The 20,728-nt window shown below is 40.0% G+C and overlaps 2 protein-coding genes across 2 annotated transcripts; one reads left to right on the top strand and one right to left on the bottom strand.

Moving 5' to 3' along the window:
- Positions 1–1,868: 1,868 nt before the first annotated feature.
- Positions 1,869–4,182, top strand: LOC307251042 (hyaluronan and proteoglycan link protein 3-like; the record flags this gene model as incomplete). The annotated part of the gene is made up of 5 exons (XM_080028346.1): positions 1,869–1,995; positions 2,108–2,330; positions 2,453–2,598; positions 3,402–3,704; positions 3,893–4,182. 5 exons carry the CDS (start codon positions 1,869–1,871, stop codon positions 4,180–4,182), a joined length of 1,089 nt encoding a protein of 362 aa, XP_079884472.1.
- Positions 4,183–5,392: 1,210 nt separating this feature from the next.
- LOC307254872 (uncharacterized protein) lies at positions 5,393–11,884 on the bottom strand. The gene is made up of 4 exons (XM_080033413.1): positions 11,814–11,884; positions 10,996–11,173; positions 10,651–10,892; positions 5,393–6,421 (listed from the first exon to the last, which is right to left on the bottom strand). Exons 1-4 carry the CDS (start codon positions 11,814–11,816, stop codon positions 6,122–6,124), a joined length of 723 nt encoding a protein of 240 aa, XP_079889539.1. The 5' UTR covers positions 11,817–11,884; the 3' UTR covers positions 5,393–6,121.
- Between the last annotated feature and the right edge of the window lie 8,844 nt (positions 11,885–20,728).

Below are 20,728 nucleotides of genomic sequence, written 5' to 3'. Positions count from 1 at the left end.
CATTGTCATTTTAAGATGGCATCTCAGTGTTTTGAGGTTTCATCTCAGAGGCATAAGGTGAGAAAGAAGACCTCCTTTTCTAACATATCACTTTCCAAAGCTATTCTAAAAGGGAACTAGGTATTTGTGTTTGATTCGCAGTTGTCCGAACCACGCAGAAGATGTGTTGAGTCTTCACCATACTGAACTAGCAGGCTTTTGTCCTGCTGTTTACAAGAGTAATTACACCCTGTTAGCCCCTCATATCCCTGCAGAGCCTACAGTCCTGGTATGTTTGGCCCCTGGCAACAGCTTTCATCTCTGTGCAATGGATGTGGTGGATGACAGATCATCTCTAACACATGTGTCCTGGCTTTGAATGTCCATGCTTACTGTTTGTGGATGTGTATCTCCTGTATGTTTTATCACAACATGGCAGGGTGTCTCGTAAAAAAAGATCATAGTGCTACTTGGAAAACACAGCAGCCAGCTGGAGCCAATGCAGGGGGCCCTCCGTAATTAACAGTTGCTTTCAGAGTTGAGGGAGGTGCAAAGGATTTTTCTTCCCAAAAAAGGACATTATTTGTTGTGGTTGGTCCATGTAAAAACAAAATTCTGTAACTTATGTTGTTGGGAAAATGAGGCTACTAAAACAGCTCATGTGGGCATTAAGACAGTAATTTACCTGCTCATCAACTACAGTGTAAGATGTTATCAAATGAAAATGTGCTATAGCCTACTTCAGTTCATGATCACCCAAATAAGCAGTAACTATCTGAGAAAAAAACTCCCCCAAAACTGGATGGTTATCTTTGAATAACATGGGACATGGGAAATGGGACAAATACAATTGATAGAAATATTTCAAACCTACACCCGATTTATGTCTGTCTCTATATGCATCTAAATAAATTGTGAATGTAAAACACTGGTGAATTAAGCTGTGGGCTTCATCGTATCGGGCATATCATTGCCCCTCTCTAATTTAATTTACTGGCTGGTGAAACACACACACAGGTGGGGGCCTTCCATCCAAAACGACATATCAGCGTAACCCTACATTCTTCAGCGAGAGATTCGAAGACACTGTCATTATTAGCTGATCCCACCTGCACCTTTATCAACGACTGAAAGAATGCAGGAGACTGACCAACCCACTAAATCACGGTTGTGCCTTTTTCTTCTTTGGCGAGAAACACACTGCGCATCGGCAGCTCTCGGAATCACTGTTTTGTTCCGAATAGACTTTCGAGCAGTGCGCATCCTTTTTTTTGCTCCTCGGCAAAACTTTTTTTGAGGAAAATTAAATCTCGCGAGCAGAATACCAAAGGCCTGTGGTAAGTGAAGAGAATACATATAAATGTGATCTGTTAATAACAGGGACCGTTTGCAGGTGGGCTAGCTATTTTAGTTGTTTGTTTTCACCTGTTGTCCAGGTGTGCTATGTCCTTAAACCGAGTCAACATTTTTAAAAGTGTTGCACGTGGTAGATATGATGAGATAACCTTTAAATACTGGCTAAGGATACAAAGGTTAACATTTTAAATAGTAAGGACATAGTCTACCTGCAATGTAGATGTAGTTTGCTTCATCAGCTGAAAGCTATGATTCGACATTACTATATTATAATTGTAAGCAATGTTTTTTAGTTCCACATTGCAGAAACTTATTTTCCTGACGATTAAAGATTACAAGAGTCGAAATGTGACGACTTTATATTTCTCTAGAAAATTAGGTAGAGCTCACGGACATGGTGTCATGCTGCCCTCTACTGGCACTGTCCCGTCACATCGCTTGTGTGAAACCATCCAAAATCAACTCCTACCCCACATAACATATTTATCTCCACAGCAGGCTTCAGGATTGCACAGAGACCATTGAGAATCAGAATGATGTTGATGTGTTGCCTCCAAACTCTGCTGCTGTTGTTTGGGGCCAAGCTGGTTCACTCCAGCCCCACAAGGCAAAACAACTTCTTCTACCATGACTTTCTCAATGGAAAAGGCAACAAAGAAAGTAAGAAGTCACATGATCAATACAAATATATGTTCATGTTAGATCTACTACCATCATATATTTTTTTATATAGGTGCAACATGTCTAGAATGAATGTCTGTATCTCCTGCAGTAAATCTCCATGGTGTGAAGCTCTACGTGGTCTCTGCTCAAACATCAGTGTTTGCAGCCAGAGGGGGTAACGCCACGCTGCCGTGCAGGTTTTGGCGTGAGCCTGAGTCCAGCTCGCCCAGAGAGGCCCGGGTCAAATGGTCCTGGCTGTCTGCAGCTGGGGGACAAGAGACAGACGTGCTGGTGGCTGTCGGCTCCCGTAGTCGGAGTTATGGGGAGTTCAGGTTTGTTGGAAAAGACAAATGAATGAATTTATGATTATTATTTTGTTTTGTTATTAGTGTCTGATCGTGTCTGCATTTTAGCTATTGTATGTCTTGGTTGGTTTGTACATTTGTTGGTTCAGGGGTCGTGTGCAGTTCAGGCAGGATTTCCCAGGAGATGCTTCGCTGGTGATGACTGAGCTCCGGCTGAACGATACTGGGCGGTATCGCTGTGAGGTGGTGGACGGACTGGAGGACGAGAGCTCCTCAGTTTATCTGGAGTTACAAGGTATAACATATTCAACATCTACCTTCCCCATGAGGCTCTCCTGTGATGTAACGTTGCAATGCAAATCTGCCAACATGGCCTTGTGAGAAGTAACAGTAGAACATCTTAAATAAACGTAGTTCATCTTTTAGTTGTACAGGTATTAGTTGCAGTGAGATATAATTCACTGTCATTTTGTAAAAGCCCTGTGTTAAAGGTGGAGTCAGTGATTCTGGAGAATGCTTGTTTTTTAAAATCACCTTTTGTCAAAATCAGTAAGTATCTCATCACGATCCGCTATCTGTACCTACTGTGTGTGCGCTGAAAAGAAATCCAGTGTAAATACAACTGCCTAGGCTCTGTTAACCAGTATGTTGCTAGTTACAATGGGCCCCTTTGTTTACATACCAGTTTACAGAACCTAGGCTGTGCATTAACACCCGATTTCTATGAAGCTCACTTTGTACAGACAGGTATCGGATCGTGGGGAGATATTCACTGATTTTGACAAAAAGCGATTCTGACCACAAGCATTCTCCAGAATCGCTGCCTCCACTTTAATGCTAACTACTGTGTACTACCCTGGTTGAAAAAGGGCTACTGTCGCTCATACTTAGTATAGATATAGAGCAAGGAATAAAAACACTAATACTAATGGTAGCAATACTAATGCTAGTTATATTAATAGTGTCTGGGTCTGATACAGGCTAGGCAGGGATGCAACTATTTTTAAGACACAGCAGAGACTTTTGCTTTGAAGCCCATATCGTTTTTTGTGTTACACAGCACATCTTTGTGGCTGTTTAATGAATTTCTCCGCCCAGGTGTGGTGTTTCCCTACCAGCACCCTCGTGGTCATTACCACCTGAGCTTCCTGGGAGCCCGGCAGGCCTGTGAGGAGCAGGACTCCACCTTGGCCACCTTCACACAGCTCTTCCAGTCCTGGAAGGAGGGCCTGAACTGGTGCAATGCAGGCTGGCTGGCTGACGGGACAGTGCAGTACCCCATCACCCAGCCCAGAGTGCCCTGTGGGGGCCACGGCCTGGCCCCGGGGATCCGCAGCTACGGCAGACGGCACCAGCACCTCCATCACTACGATGTCTTCTGCTTCTCCTCGCCGCTCAGAGGTGAGGCTGCCCTCCATGCTTTCAGTTTCTTTCATATATTAGTACTAGTGCAGTGCCCGTAGGAAGCAGGTAAACAAAGCTTTCTTTCAAACTCTTGGAAAAAGGGGTTTGTTGGAAGTCTGAGACGTAAAAAAGACCCTAATCCAACTTTTCTAAATATCACCATCAATGTGGTTTCTTTCAAAAAGGTAAAGTCTACTACCTGCAGCCCTCTCACAAGATGACCTTGACAGAGGCCCAGCAGGCTTGTAGGGAGCATGGAGCAGAGATGGCCAAAGTGGGGCAGCTCTATGCCGCCTGGAAGCTCTCTGGTCTGGACCACTGTGAGGCCGGCTGGCTCGCTGACGGAAGTGTGCGATATGCTATCACCAGGCCAAGGAGAAACTGCGGTCCCCCTGAGGCAGGGGTTCGCAGCTTTGGCTTCCCACCACCACAGCAAAGGCATGGAGTGTACTGCTACCAGTCAGATGAAGAATGAGTCTAGGTCTATATATACAGTCAGTGCTCTAGGTTCAACCTTTTCAGAAAAGGTCAGAAAATGTACGCCTCTTAAAAATTACGTCAATAATCATGGAGGAAGACATAACTCTTTGCTTCACCTAGTTATAGGTGTATATATATAATTTTTTTGCTGATGCTGAAAGAAAAAATTAAGAGAGAGATATATGATGTACAAGTTGGCTGTTAATCAAAACTGTGAATGTTGTGGTGATAGAATACGGTTCAACCTATTGGCCACCAAGACGTCGCAACAATCATCCATTTACTGTAGTAACTAGCGAAAAATATGTGTGAACCTTAGTTTTTCTATCATTCTATTTTCTTATTGTATAGTACTTAGTGCATTCTCACTGTGAAATTGCCTCTCTTTTTTTACACCAGAGTAAAGCATTACCTTTCTTATGATTTTGTCAGACCGTTTATGATAAAAGGGTTTTTACAATAAAATTAACTTTTGTTTGTGAAATTCTATTCGCTGATGAAAGCCATGATGACAAGTGTAGAGCTGCAACAATTTATCGACGAATCGATTATTAATCGATTATTAAAGTAATCGACAACTATTTTGATAATCGATTAATCGTTTAGAGTAATTTTTTAATAAAAAAATTCCAAATTCTCTGATTTCAGCTTCTCAAATGTGAATATTTTCTGGTTTCTTTAATCCTATTCTGACAGTAAACTGAAATAGCTGTGTGTTTTGGACATAATACATTTGAGGACGTCAACATAGGCTTTGGGAAATGTATTAAAATTTTTCACAATTTTCTGACATTTTACGGACCAAAACACTAATCTATTAATAATCGATTAATCGACAGATTAATCGATTATCAAAATAATCGTTAGTTGCAGCCCTAGACAAGTGATGCCAACTCAGAAAGACAGCAAGTGGACTTTGAGTTGAGATCACTTAAGTCTATGACAGTTCCACTATACTATAACCATGCACCTCATGTGACTTTCCAATCAGGCAGGTGTTTGTCATTGGAAATGTAACTTATTTTTCACACAGGAATGTCATTCCACAACATTAAAATCCTTGTACATTACATTCTTTTCTCTGTCTCTGTTTCCTGTCACAGAATCTGTAAAATATATCAAACTAAAAGGCTGTGAAAGAAAAAAAATCTTTATTTGAAATCACCGAAACAAAACATGTACAGTATAGCTCGTAACATGAGCTTTATTTGAATAAAAGAACAATTCAGAATCCATTTCAGACTTGACAAAAAAAATTATTATTTCTGGACCAAGTATTAGTAACATTCAGCTGTGAGACCATTTGTCTCAAGTAGGATTTCATCAACCTACTATTAGCTTTTGTACAAATGAAAGCAAGAACATTTATATCCATGTTGTTTGAACTATTCATAAAACATGAGTGTTTTCATACAGCTTAGTGTTCAAAAAATATAAATATCATATTCACTCTTTGGTTGTAGGTAGGCCTATACTACTTACATGACGACTGGGTATAGGCAGCATACTCGACTGAGAAAAAACACATCCAGAGGTTGTCTTGAGTCAAGTCCAACCATCTCAGCTTGCTTTGTTTTTTTTTTCTTCTTTTTTGCTCAGTCAGAAAACAAAACTTAAAAAACCTTCTAAAATATATATAAATCAGGCATCTGTTTCACGAAGGCGATTTCTGAGAACACAAACAAATCCCTAATAGCAGCATCACCTTCCAAAATGTTTGTTGTCAAGTCCTACAGCATTATTGACCTTCATTTATTTTACCGTGATAGAAAGTTAAGTGAAGAATTGTAAAAAAAAATATCTAAGGTTTTCGATACTTTAAACACTTTTGAGTAAACTTGCTTCCTACACTTGTTCCAATGAAAATAAAAATGTAGAGTATGTGTGTGTGTGTGTGTGTGTGTGTGTGTGTGTGTGTGTGTGTGAACCCTTGCCTACTCAAACTCCGCCTCAAAGAGGAGCCTCTCGATCTTCAACCTCACCTCTGCCTTTTTCGGAGGGCTCAACTTTTTAAACATTTTGGAAAGGTTCTTGAAGTAGTATTCATCACAGTCTTGTGGCCTTTCAATGTTCGTCTGTACGGTTTTGTCACATCTGGAAGAGTCTGGCTCCGTGCTCATCGCTGACATGCTGCTGCTGCTGCTGCTGCTGTTGTTCGCTCCTTGGCCGCTTTGATAGCCTCCCTCCACGACGTAGCCTCCATCCACGACGTAGAGTTCGTATCCGCCGATATCCTGTGAGGATGGAAATTAATAATGTAATTTGGTTTATTTATTATTCATTATTACATAACCAACCAAAGTTACTTAGTTTCCTCTATCAGCAATCAAAGAACCTCTTTGAAATAAAAACTTCTCTTCTTCGATTAAAGTTGATTTAATCATAAACATTAAAGATGGCGTTCCTCTCCAGATATCCTTGAGAAACAAAGACTCTCCTTAAAAAGTTGCACCTGATGACTGCACACCCAGTGAAACAGAACCAATGAGTCCAAAAACAATACCTAGTGAACAACAGTCACCATCCTCCAAAGTCAAGTCAAGTCAAGTCAAGTTTATTTATAAAGCACATTTAAAACGACAGCAGCCGACCAAAGTGCTGTACAGGCAGAATAAGATAAAAAACATAGGCAAGACAGAGACAAAATCACACCAGGGGAAAAAAGAAAAAACACGCATAAAATCATTAAAAACTCAATTTAAAAATGAAATAGAAATATCAATAAGAAAGTCAGAAAATATGCCATAATCAAGGGGGGAATGCCAGGGAGAAGAGGTGTGTTTTCAGTGACGATTTGAAAATGTGAACAGACTGTAATGATTTAATGTGGATGGGGAGGTTGTTCCAAAGTCTGGGGGCAGCTGCGGCAAAGGCCCTATCACCTCGGGTCTTAAGTCTGGTTTTTGGAACCTTGAGCAGCAGTTGGTCGGAGGAACGTAGGGATCTGGAAGGGGTATGCATCTGTAAGAGCTCACTGAGGTAAGGGGGGGCCAGGCCATTCAGGGCTTTAAAGACAATTAAGAGAAGTTTAAAATCAATTCTGAAGCTGACAGGCAGCCAGTGAAGTGAGGCTAAAACGGGTGTGATGTGGTCGTGTTTTTTCTTGCCGGAGAGAAGACGAGCAGCTGAATTCTGTACTAGTTGGAGACGACTGAGGGAGGAGTGATCCAGGCCGCAATATAAGGAGTTACAGTAATCTCCAAAGATGCTATAGACATAATATATCCCAAGGTATAACCGTAAGATCACAATCCCAAATACTTTTTATTTTCATTTTCACAAGCTACATCTTGTTGTAAAGTTATTAGGTACGGCAGTCAACAAGGAGCACTATGTGTTATGCAGCTAATAAATAAAGGAAAAGTGGAATTCAAAATATGTTGATGGTATGAATTAACATAGGAAAGTTTGAAAAAGCTTTGTTTTTTCCATACATAAAAACACAGGGAGATTAATTGATACCAAATTTTTCATGTCACCCACCAGAGGAAGGTGCAGCTATATTCCTTTGTGTGATCAAATATTTATTGCAAGCCTTAAAAGGCAGACTATGCAACATTTTAATGAAAATATAAATTATAGAGTCACACAAAAATAATCCCTCTCAATGATCACTTCTGTTCCACTAGAATATGTGGTGGTGTGTTTATCTGCACAATCCTCCTCTCTCTGCCAGTATTTTACATAGAAACATTTGTTTGTATTGTTTTATAAACAGAATGCTCCTCCATGCTACTTCGCGGGGCCTAGAGTACAGAGCAGAAGCCTCTCCACTTCCTTGACTGGGAGTTAGCTTTGGTTAGCTCAGTGGCTAACACACTGATATGTGCTGTATGTCTAACTGGAAAGTGGTGTACTCTCTCCCTCCACCTGCTGTTGGTGCCTGCTCGCGCGGCTCTCTTCCTCGGAGGGAGGCGAGCTCGACAAGTGTCTAGTCATTCGGCTGCTGCGCCATGGCAGTGAACTGAGTGCCCTCACAATGGTATTGGTTGAGTTCAACACTCTCCAGATGTTACTGGTTGAAGGTACTCTCCACGTGCACTGCTCAGTTGATTGACGCCGAGAAACGTCTCGATGTAACAAAAGAAACACAGCCAGTAAGGGGGAGGGGCTGTGCAGGTAAACACACCACCACACATTCTAGTGAGGCAGAGGTGATAATTGAGTCGGATTACTGTTGTGTGACTACAATTTAATTTATAATGCAAATGTTGCATATTCAACCTTTAAAAGGTGCTGTAAGCGGAATGGTTCTTTTAGCTAACATCCTGTCAGTTACTGCAGTTGGCAGTCCCCTCGCTCGTCCCTACGTCACCACATTAATGCACTGCGGTCTTCAAGCAGCAAGTTATCTAGCATCATCTCAGATCCATAAGTGTGATAAAACATGATACAAACCATCAAAACAGACATTGGGAAGGATTTTTACCTGCTCCGCCATTGCAGGCGCATACACATTCACCCATCTGTTGCTCTGGCGTGCACCGGCAGTGAGACCATGGAGTGTATATACAGTCATATGAAAAAGTTTGGGAACCCCTCTCAGCCGGCATTATAATTGTCTCTGCTTTCACAAAAAAAATATAAAAGTGCTATGTCTTTAATTTACCAGGAACAGTTAAGTACTGGGATGTTTTCCAAACAAAGATTTTTTGAAAAGCAGTATTTGGTTGTATGAAATAAAATAAAATGTGAAAAACTGGCTGTGCAAAAATATGGTTACCCTTGTGGTTTTGTTGATTTTAATGCCTGTAACAGCATGTAAAACTGATGACTTTAAACACAAAGTTGGTTGGATTATGTTGTTAAGCCTTGAACCTCATAAAATTGTCTGTTTAATCATGAGAAAATGTATTTTAGGTGCCTAAATGCAAGTTGCACTTCTCTTTGACTCTCTGCTGAAGTGAGACAGAATGGGATCATCAAAACAGCTCCCAAAAGATCTGAAAAACAAAGATTGTTCATTGTCATGGTTTAGGGGAAGGCTACAAGAAGCTTTCCCAAAGGTTTCAATTGTCAATTTCGACTGTAGGGAACATTGTCAGGAAATGGAAGGACACAGGCATAGTTGCAGTTAAACCCAGGCATGGCAGACCAAGAAAAAAACAGGAGCGGCATAGGTGGAGGATTGTGAGAATGGTTGCACACAACCCACAGATCACCTCCAAAGGCCTGCAAGAACACCTGGCTGCAGATGGTGCATCTGTACATCGTTCAACAATTCAGCGCAATTTGCACCAAAACATCTGATTTTTATAAAGACCAAATAACTTAATTTTTGTCTCATCAGTCCAAAGCATTTTCTTCCAATATGAAGCTGGCTTGTCTAAATGAGCTTTTGCATACTCCATGCAACTGTATCTGTGGCGTGGGCGCAGAAAGGGCTTCCTTCTCATCACCCGGCCATACAGATGTTTTGGTGCAAATTGCACTGAATTGTAGAACCATGTACAGATACACAATCTGCAGCCATATGTTCTTGCAGGTCTTTGGAGGTGATCTTTGGGTTGTGTGCAACCATTCTCACAATCCGCCGCATATGCCGCTCTTGTACTTTTCTTGGTCTGCTAGACCTGGGTTTAACTGCAACTGTGCCTGTGTCCTTCCATTCCCTGACAACGTTCCTTACAGTAGAAATTGACAATTGAAACCTTTGGGAAAGCTTCTTGTAGCCTTCCCCTAAACCATGACAATGAACAATCTTTGTTTTTCAGATCTTTTGGGAGCTGTTTTGATGATCCCATTCTGTCTCACTTCAGCAGAGAGTCAAAGAGAAGTGCAACTTGCATTTAGGCACCTAAAATACATTTTCTCATGATTAAACAGACATTTCTATGAGGTTCAAGGCTTAACAACATAATCCAACCAACTTTGTGTTTAAAATCATCAGTTTTACATGCTGTTACAGGCATTAAAATCAAAAAAACCACAAGGGTACCCATATTTTTGCACAGCCAGTTTTTCACATTTTATTTTATACAACCAAATACTGCTTTTCAAAAAATCTTTGTTTGGAAAACATCCAAGTACTTAGCTGTTCCTGGTAAATTAAAGACATACCACTTTTATATTTTTTTTGTGAAAGCAGAGTCAATTATAATGCCGGCTGAGAGGGGTTCCCAAACTTTTTCATATGATTGTACTATATATGAGTGAGACGAGTGTTGGTTTGTAGCGTTCTCTCTTCTGATAAGATAAAAATTTCGGGATCCTCCAATAAGTTAATTTGCCGATTACATGCAAAGCAGCTGACTGAGAGATCGGCTTTATGAAACGCGCACATTGTGTAAGTGATCACTGTATGAATAAAGAGCGATTTAACACTTATATTAACATAAATAAACCGCTTACTTCACCTTTAACTTACTTTTTTCTGTTTCAGTAGACCGTCAGGAGGCAATGCACATCTTCCATGACAAAACTGCTCTATTAAAAAGTGCATGCCACATGATCACAACCTTACCATTTCTTCTGAAGGGTCGTCATTCTCTCCAGGGGGAGGTGAAGAAGAAGCCTGTGCTTTGGACTGGACTCTGTGATGCTTGGCTCTCTGAAAATGGGATATTCTCGCTCGATCTTTGCTCGGGCGGCAGACCTGTAGATGTTTGACGAAGTCAATTCTCCTCAACAGCGTGGCAACGCAGTACATACAATGATAATGCTGCTGTGGCCTGCACTCCAGTCCGCATTTGTGAATGGTGTAACCTGAAATTTAAAAAGAAAAACAATTATATTAGACTAGAGATGAATTGTTCCCCTGACACAGTCAATTAAATACAAAATAGAAAATGGAGAGAAAAAAACGTACCTCCTACAAAAACTGCTCTCTTTCGGTGATTGTCCAAATGAATTCTAGCATTGATTTGTTTTGCGGGTTTGAAGAATTCTGGTACACAAAATGGGCAATGATATTTGCTCGGAAAGCAGCATTTCTTGCACTCTTTCAGAGGAGGCAGGTTAAATCCTTCCTGGATAGACACGTGAGCCTGGAATAGATAATAACGTTTTTAATAATCAAATCACTGCAGACACATTGACTGTGGCAACCAATGTTGGTGAAAATGCAGTCAATTTAAAATGCGAGTCATTTCCACTGAGAACAGGAATGTGATTTGAACGTTTCCTGCAAATGAACAAAGGGAGCCATACTTGATACAAATAAAGCGAGTGCAAAGGAAAATCAACACAGCAGTGCATATATGGCTGTTTTATTTACTTATTCGGTGCGATTCTGATCTTAGAATAGTTTTGGCCGGTTTTATCATTCCAAATAATCTTTACATCTTTGTTAGTGGGCTAGTCTGGCTAACTTTCTTTAAAAATGTAACGTTTTCATGGTGTAAATTAAAGAGTATAACTGTATCCCTTTTCTTTTTAAGGGATAACAGTTTTTCTAGCGATCTTCTGAATTAATTTGTAGTAAACTTAGGAGTCAACACTGAAGAATTCACATTATTACGACCAGCGTTGGTTAGCTGCGATTGGCTATAGTTAGACAATTAGCTAACAGCTTATCACGTTAGGCAGACTAGACTACTTCAAAAAACAAAGTAGTCACATGAATGTGAATTGTTATAACCTTGTATTGATTATTAATCGGCGTCTGTCGTAATATAACTTGCTTACCATGTTTGGTCACCGTCCAACGCTGTCCACCTATCTTCAGAAAAGTTGAGAATGGTCTAGATGCAGCCGCTTCCGCCTACCAGTGCAGCTCGGCCAAACATGCCAAAAACGCCCATATCTGCCAAACACGCCCATATCGGCCAAAAACGCCTATAGCTTGTTGCTATGGTTGCTCTGCACTAAGCTGTGTGACGTTTTTCCTGTTCCGTTCTGTTGGTTAATATCGCGCTAGCCAGCTAGCTGCTCTTGCTGCCGTCAATGTTAAGACCATTTCACCAGCAAAATGTTTAAAACAGGACATTGCAGCACAGTTAAAAACAAGAGAATCAGCATCCGCTACATTAAACATGAATACTAAGTGCTCATAGTACAGGAGTTACGTCTCCAGCGAGAGTATGGATTACAACAGTCAGCTGGGACTGAAACAGACACCCACCTGCTCTTCTATATCAGGTAAGTCAATACAAATGTTTTATTCGCCTACTTCGTTACCTAATGTTATGTTTGTGTTATTCAAAGGATTTTGTTGGTTAGAAAATAGCTTAACGTTACAGACCAAATAGCTTTATAAGTCTTATCTGAATGATAATTAGTATATGATAAAAATGATTAACATGTGTTTGTTTGTATATTAAATTAGACTGGCATCTGGTCAGCATATGAGGTAACAGGTTAGGTGTTACTGTTAACATTATTTTGGTGGCAATGTATAATTTATTTGACTATGTTAATTAATGACTAACATGATTTTTATGTGATGTGTCTTTTGTGAATAGATTTGCAAGCTACGAACACCTGACATTTTGGAGCTTTGCATCAACAAAATGGTCTGGGTCTCCATAGCCAAATCAGCTGCCTAAAGAAATTAAGTTGTCACACCTGCACGTCCTTCAATGGTGCTTTGTTGGTAGTTACATACTTTATAATACATAAACAAGATGTCATTGTATTTGTGTAGACTTAAAGGCTAAACTAGCGACTCAGTCCCCTCAAATACATCAGTGTAATTAAGTGACTGTTTTTCTCTATTTTTAGGTGCACATGAACTTTGTACAACATTTTGTCAAAATCAATGAATAGGTGCACATGAACTTTGTACAACATTTTGTCAAAATCAATGAATATCTCCTCACAATATGCTACCTGTCCGTACTGTCTGAGCGCTGAACAAAAATCTGATGTTGATACACAGCCTACATGCTGTGTTTTCGCACATCATTCTTTTTAGTTTTAGTTTTATGTTTCTGTGTACCTTGTGTTAATGTGTATGCTTTACTGCACTGCTGTGTGTCGGCCATGACCCTCTTGAAAAATACCTTTCAGTCAGAAGAAATGGATTAAGGGCAGTTATATTTGTTTGATTGCAATGAGCCTCATGAGAGACTCTGCTTCTGTTCCACATAGCGAGTCTCAGAGCTATACATCTGAACATATTTAGTGGGCTTTTTCAAAAAGCTCCAGCTCTTCCATACGTGCAGTAATCACAATTAAACAGTACTTGCTGGGTTGCCAAGGTGGTTGTCCGCAGGTTTGGGGGCTGCCTTTATTTAATATATTGTGTATTTTCTGATAACAAAGGTTTTTTTGTCCCAGAGAGCCTGCAATTCATATCAAATCAAAGATGTCACTGACCAATGGGTCTGCCATATTCAGTGTCAAAAACTTCTTGTCTGTTTTTGCTACACTTTACCTGCTGTGGAAATGGACCAATTAAAAGAAGCTTTAGTGTCAAAAAGGTTAATAATACTTCAGTCTCTTATAATATTATTAGCGACTGAAGGCTATTTACTTTTTATACAGTCACATAACAATGTTAAATCTAAACTGTCACGAAGCATCTCAGTCCTGGGTAAAGCAAAGCATATATTGGATCACAAATCATTGCATATTCTTTACTGCCCAATGATCTTACCTTATTTAAATTACTGTGTGGAGGTCTGGGGGACCACTTACAAAAGCTCACTGCAACCACTAGTCACACTTCAAAAACGAGCGATAAGAATAATCAATAAAGCTGGATATTATGATCACACCAACCTCCTCTTTTTTCCCGTATCATAAAGTTCAAGGACCTGGTTGAATATCAAGTTACACAAATCATGTTCAAAGCTAGAAACAAACTGCTACCAGGTACTATTCAAAAACTTTTTTTTGACAGAGAGGGGGGTTACAATTTGAGGGAACAGTTAAACTTTAAGACACTGGCTGCACGCATGACTTTAAAATGTCATTGCATCTCAATTGGTGGTGTGAAATTGTGGAATGGTATGAGCACGGAGCTAAAGCAATGTCCAAACATGATTCAGTTAAAAAAAAAAATCAAAGCAATGATTTTTAACAGGGATAAGGGAGAGATTTAAGACGGAAAGTATGTATGTGTGGATATGGATATGTGAGTTGTACAAATATGGAGATATGGACGTATGAATTGTGTTGATGCATATGGTGGATGGATGTATTTTTGTATGGATGTATAGTGGATATTTCATTTCATTTTTCGTGTGATTTTTGTTTATCCTCAGGAGACCAATTGAGGGGTGGCCCTCATTTGCAATGGTGTCGAGTATATATGGATATATGGATTGTATAAATATAAAAATAATAATAATAATAATGTAAAACATTATTATAAAGTTATTGAGCTGTGGAAAAGGGGTTGGATCAAATAAGTTTATACTTCTTCCTACTCCTTTTCAGGCATATCAATTCAATATGTTGTTTATTTTTATTTGTGAAATCATTTGAACATATTTTTTATTGTATTTTCATGCTTTTAATTTGTCTTTTTTTGATATGTCTGAAATAAAATTGAATCAAACAATTGCATAGAAAACCGACGTGATAATGTTAAGTCTAGCAGTAATCATACATGCTCACAGTTTCAATAAGCACTACTCATAGACTTTAAAAGAGGGGTACTACAACTGCTAATAGGGATGCTAAAGGAACACTAGAGCAGAGAGGTGTGTATCTCCTGCTCTGTCCGCAGCTGCGAGGGACTGCTGCGCGAGGACTCTGCCGCCTGTCAGTGCTCTAGGAAGGAGGAGAGGCAGGGGAGGCACCCGCTGATCGTTGATTAGAGTAAAGAGCGATACTTTAGCGAAAAAGTCACCAATAACACCAGAAAAAGTAGCTAGATTTGTCTCTGGTCGCTTTTTTGAAGAAAACGTCGCCAGAGGTGTCTGAAAAGTCGGTAAATATAGCGACAACATCGCTAAGTAAGCAACAATGGGACTGAGCTGCGGGCTTGAATTAGTTCTGTAACGTTACGCATGCGCACGAGCTGTAGGCGTTTTTGGCCGATATGGGCGTTTTTGGCAGATATGGGCGTGTTTGGCATGTTTGGCCGAGCTGCACTGGTAGGCGGCAGCGGCTGCATCTAGACCATATAGGAAAAGTTAGGAAATCTCTGCCATGGACGTTTTTGTTTTGTTTGTTTGTTAGTTTGTTCTTCTTCTTTGCATTTTATGGCAGGTTGCAAAACCAGCTTTAGGTGCATACCGCCACCTGCCGTACCGGAGTATGTAGAACAGGACCTACTTTCCTTTCGCCCTGTGCCTGTTATTTTAAAATGGTTTCCCCGACCTCACCTTATCACGATCTGTTTCTAATAGTACCTTTAAATCCCATTGTCGTCCAGCCCCTCTCACTCTTTGCTGTAGCATCACCCTTTCTTCATTATGTTTTCCTCAATGCATAATTGCATGTTCTGTTTCCCTTGTGAACACAAAATTAATTCCTACTTTTCCCATAATAAATTGTGTTTATTTAATCCTGTGTGATCAAATCTTAGTCTGGATACAACGAAATCCTCTCTTCTATTTTACCCCTCTACACTCTGTGTTTTAACTGTTTTAGACATTCTTTTTCTTAGCAACCACGTGCAACCAGCACTCACGCTGAAGATGGAAATGCCAAGCTCCTAACAGCAACTGAAAAATGCAACCTGTATCTGATATTATTGTTAAGATAAGAAAAGCTAACAGTGAGGGTTACACACAAAGAACAGTTGTATTGTACATGAACAACAGTTCTATTGCTCATGATACAGTGATGGTGTAGGCCTACATGGTGACCAGTCAGTGTTGATATGTGTTGAGTGCTGATCTGAACCATTCATTTAAACATATATTGATTAATTTTGAATGTCTAAACAAATTCCACCTCTTATCATATTTACCTGATCATTTTTATGAAACTAATTTTACTTCCGGTCTAAATGGATACTGGACATAAGACCAGACAGGACCAACACTTCTCACAGCCAGCAGATGGCAGACAGATGCTTGGAATACTTTCAGAGAACAGTAATAGCAGAACACAATGTGCAGCATCTGAACAGTATGAACTCTCCCTGTTCAATCACAAATACACAACTTTTAACTTAAGTTTTGCAGCATAGATGTAATACTCGTAAGCCTTGACTTTCACACAACCATTGGATAGTATATTTCCCGAATTTACTGTGAACAAACTATACAGTCATGCAGAAAATCCGGCATTTATGGAAGTACAGTAAAATTAAATGTGAAGAATGCGGAATGACACGAATGTGACTTCTGAAGATCTAAAAATGTGACAGCCAAACAGTGGGTGGGTGGGTGGGTGCGAAGGCTTAGAAGAACACAGTGTACAGTTGCTGAAGTATGCAGATCCCGCAGTATCTCTCAGGTTTATGAGACATTCATATGTGGGACAGCAATATTTGCTGTGCTGCTTATTCAGCTTGTTATGTTCATGCCAACTAACAAAGTGACAAAATCTTCACCTTCAAAACCAATTCTACAGCTGAGACTGAGTGCTCCCTGAATTTCAGGTCTGTGAATCTCAGGTCAAATGGCCTGATTATATCATATGTAAATTACACACAATGGCCATATAGACAGACAAATGAGCTGCATAAATGTGAAATGCTAATGCAGTATTGAGCAGGCCCGGTTCTAGACAGTTAGATTAGGGTGGGCCTGTAGAAATTTTAAGTGGGCACACTGGGCAGAGAGACCGAAGATGCGAGCGCGCGCTGAGCGCGCAAGCCAATTTTATTTTATTTTTTGCCCTTGTAAGATCTCTGCGTCTGCTTTTTGGCACATTTACTGTGAATTGTGTAGAACACAATATGCAATAAACTTTGAGTGTTGCTGTGTGGGAGATTTGATTCTTGCATGTTTTTTTCCCAAATCTTTATGAATAACATATAATATACATTATACAACATCATGTATTTTTTTTTTTAATCGCAGTATTAACTGTAGGCAGCCTGAGCTGATAGAAGAGAAAGCTTTGGGACTGGGCAACCTGGATGGTGGTAGTCCAGAGCTACAGTATCTCACAAAAGTGAGTACACCCCTCACATTTCTTCAAATATTTCATTATATCTTTCCATGGGACAACACTGAAGAAATGACACTTTGATATAATGTAAAGTAGTCAGTGTACAGCTTGTATTACAGTGTAAATTTACTGTCGCCTCAAAATAACTCGACACACAGCCATTAATGTCTAAACTGAAGGCAACAAAAGTGAGTACACCCCTAAGAACATTTTTCCAAATTGGGCCCAAAGTGTCAATATTTTGTGTGGCCACCATTATTTTCCAGCACTACCTTAACCCTCTTGGGCATGGAGTTCACCAGAGCTTCACAGGTTCCCACTGGAATCCTCTTCCACTCATTCATGACAACATCAGGGAGCTGGTCGATATTAGAGACCTTGCGCTCCTCCATCTCCCGTTTTAAGAAGCCCCAAAGATGCTCAATAGGGTTTAGGTCTGGGGACATGCTTGGCCAGTCCATCACCTTTACCCTCAGCTTCTTTAGCAAGCCACTGGTCGTCTTGGAGGTGTGTTTGGGGTCGTTATCATGTTGCAATACTGCCCTGCAGCCCAGTTTAAGAAGGTTGAGTGCACGTTTTCAGCGTCATACCAAGAGGTTGGCTTTGGAAAATTGACGTATGAGTGCTGCCAGCATTGCTGCAGGTCTTGAAGGGGTGGGGGGTCAACCTGTCAGTGCTCAGACCATACGCCGCACTCTGCATCATACTTGTCTGCATGGCTGTCGTCCGAGAAGGAAGCCTATTCTAAAGATGATGCAAAATAAAGCCCACAAACAGTTTGCTGAAGACAAGCAGACTACGGACATGGATGACTGCAACCATGTCCTGTGGTCTGATGAGACCAAGATACATTTATTTGGTTCAGATGGTGTTAAGAGTGTGTAGTAGCAAACAGGTGAGGAGTACAAAGACAAGTGTGTATTGCCTATAGTCAAGCATGGTGGTTGGAGTGTCATGGTCTGGGGCTGCATGAGTGCTGCCAGTACTGGGGATCTACAGTTCATTGAATACCAACATGTACTGTGCCATACTGAAGCAGAACATGATCCCCTCCCTTCGTAAACTGGGCCGCAGGGCAGTATTGCAGCATGATAACGAACCCAAACACACCTCCTAACGACCAGTGGCTTGCTAAAGAAGCTGAGGGTAAAGGTTATGGACTGGCCAAGCATGTCCCCAGACCTAAACCCAATTGAGCATCTTTGGGGCTTCTTAAAACAGGAGATGGAGGAGCGCAAGGTCTCCAGTATCCACCAGCTCTGTGATGTTGTCATGAATGAGGGGAAGAGGATTCCAGTGGCAACCTGTGAAGCTCTGGTGAACTCCATGCCCATGAGGGTTAAGGTAGTGCTGGAAAATAATGGTGGCCACACAAAATATTGACACTTTGGGCCCAATTTGGATTTTTTTTTACCTTTTTAAAGTGAAATGCATGAATCTGGTGCACTTTGAGAGGAAAATTAAGCTAAATCTGAGGAATTTTGTGTGGACAAATAATTTGGAGACATTGGGTTGGATGAATTAGAAGCTATTGAAGAAAGACACATGGATTTTCCATAGAAATATAAATTTGAAATTAAATATTATGCAGGGTCCTCTGGGAGGGGCTTGGTGCTCTTTTTCTTTTACGGGACATATTTTTCTGTAATATAATGAATTAATTTAAATGCAGTGAGAGGAACGAAGCAGAAGAACTCTGTTGTCCAGTTATCTTTTTTTCCACAGACGAGGCTGAAATAGGCTATAGACTATACACAGTGCATGGGCAACTGAGGGCAGCCCCATTTTCAAATATTTTTAAATAAACTCAATACACACTGTGCATGCCATGGACTTGAACGTGACATGATCAATTAACCTCGGATTACCTCCCAGATTAACTGATTCAATTATTAAAATATTAACTATCTACGAAAACATTGTATTCCTTTTATTGTATGATAATTTACATTCACATAATATGATGTTGATATCAAACACACAAACTAAAAAAATAAAAAATAAAAAAAAAAATGGGGGGGGGGGGGCTGGCAGTCGGGACCCTAAGCAACTGCTCAATTCGCTTATGCCTCGGGCCGGCTCTGCTGACCAGTGACCACTATAAACGGGTGGGTAACTTGGAGGCAGGCTGTCCTGTCCACCCAATAATACAATTAGAAGTAATGCATGGTAATGGTATATTATTTAGTATTAATTAATTGTCTGAATTTTATTTGACATTTTCTTGGACAGCGAATGAACAGGTCCGTCCGATAGTGGGTCTGGACTTTCACGGCCCACCCTGGCCCCTGGCTACCGCCGGCCCTGATATTGAGTCATTATGACAGTATCCACAGCACTGAGATTATCCATTGGAGTCACATGGACTGAAAGTCTTCAGTCAGAAAGAAGTTCGATTTATGTTCTGACCCTACCCACCCATGACTTAGAGTAGTAGACACACTTAGAAGGTCATTATTTAGAGTCCAGACATGCTCATGCAGCTGTAAAAAAATATAAAAAATAAATAAAAAGAGAAAAACAGGGAATATAGTAATTTTACATCCTTGGACATGTGTATAAGAAGCTATTTGTACAAAAAAAATTAAATGTCTTATTATTACCATTAAAACAGTGGCATTGTGTTGATTTATAAACTTGAATTGTCAATTTTGTTTGGGCTTGAAATATTTCCATTTTATAATTGTACTTATTTGCATACTAATTTATTCACTAGAAATACATTTATTAGCTATAGTTACCAATTACTTTTAAGATCAAAATTTCACATCAGTCACTCAGCCGATCAGAGTTAATTACAAGAAAATAAACCTATGCATGATACTATCACAGAAGAAGTTGAGGCATTTATTTATCCTTATTTGAAACATTACACCAGATTGAAACCATGGATAGTCAACAATGTGTGAGGTATGTTGTTGCAGTCTTGAGGAAATTAAAGAAAATCTCAGCAGTCTTGCTCCAAATGGTCAGAATGAGGCGGAGACAAACTATGAATAGAAATCTTACAAACTGAACCGAATTCCACACTTGGCGACTTCCCCTCCATAGCTGAGGTTCTCGAGGGTGTAAACCCCGACATAAGTAATATTTTGGTGAAACCTCAGAAAAGTGTCACGAAGTTGGTTGGTAAGTTTCTAAACAAAAACCGAGGTCAGTGGCGGGCTGGTCAAATAAACACCACAGCAATGCCAACATCTTACAAGATGTTGCACTTTGTTTATTTTTTGTTTACGATTCAGACACTGGTGTGAACTGTTGTAGCTTTATCTTGGATATTATTATGTGTATGGTGGTGTTGTTTAGGTGAGTATATAACAATTCTGTTCAATGCAGCCAGGCTAATGGAGAAAATGAGATCTGACAGGTCATTGCCCAATAGTTAACATGTGTCTGTAAATGTCCTAGTTGTAAAAAGAGGCCCCGTGTTCCTATATGTTAAATCTACTAAAAATGAACATCGAGCCATTACTCTGGCAATGACTTTTCAACTTTATTTGTGTAACTACTATGCTATACGTTTTACTTATGCAGATTGTATGGTTAGGTCTTATCTCTTATAGGCTTTTATTAAATAATATAGT

This window comes from Ammodytes marinus (genome assembly GCF_949987685.1).
Source record: "Ammodytes marinus genome assembly, chromosome: 1".
Classification (NCBI taxonomy): Eukaryota; Metazoa; Chordata; class Actinopteri; order Uranoscopiformes; family Ammodytidae; genus Ammodytes; species Ammodytes marinus.
The sequence above is the reverse complement of the archived record's forward strand: the minus strand, read 5'-3'. Positions and strand labels throughout refer to the sequence as shown.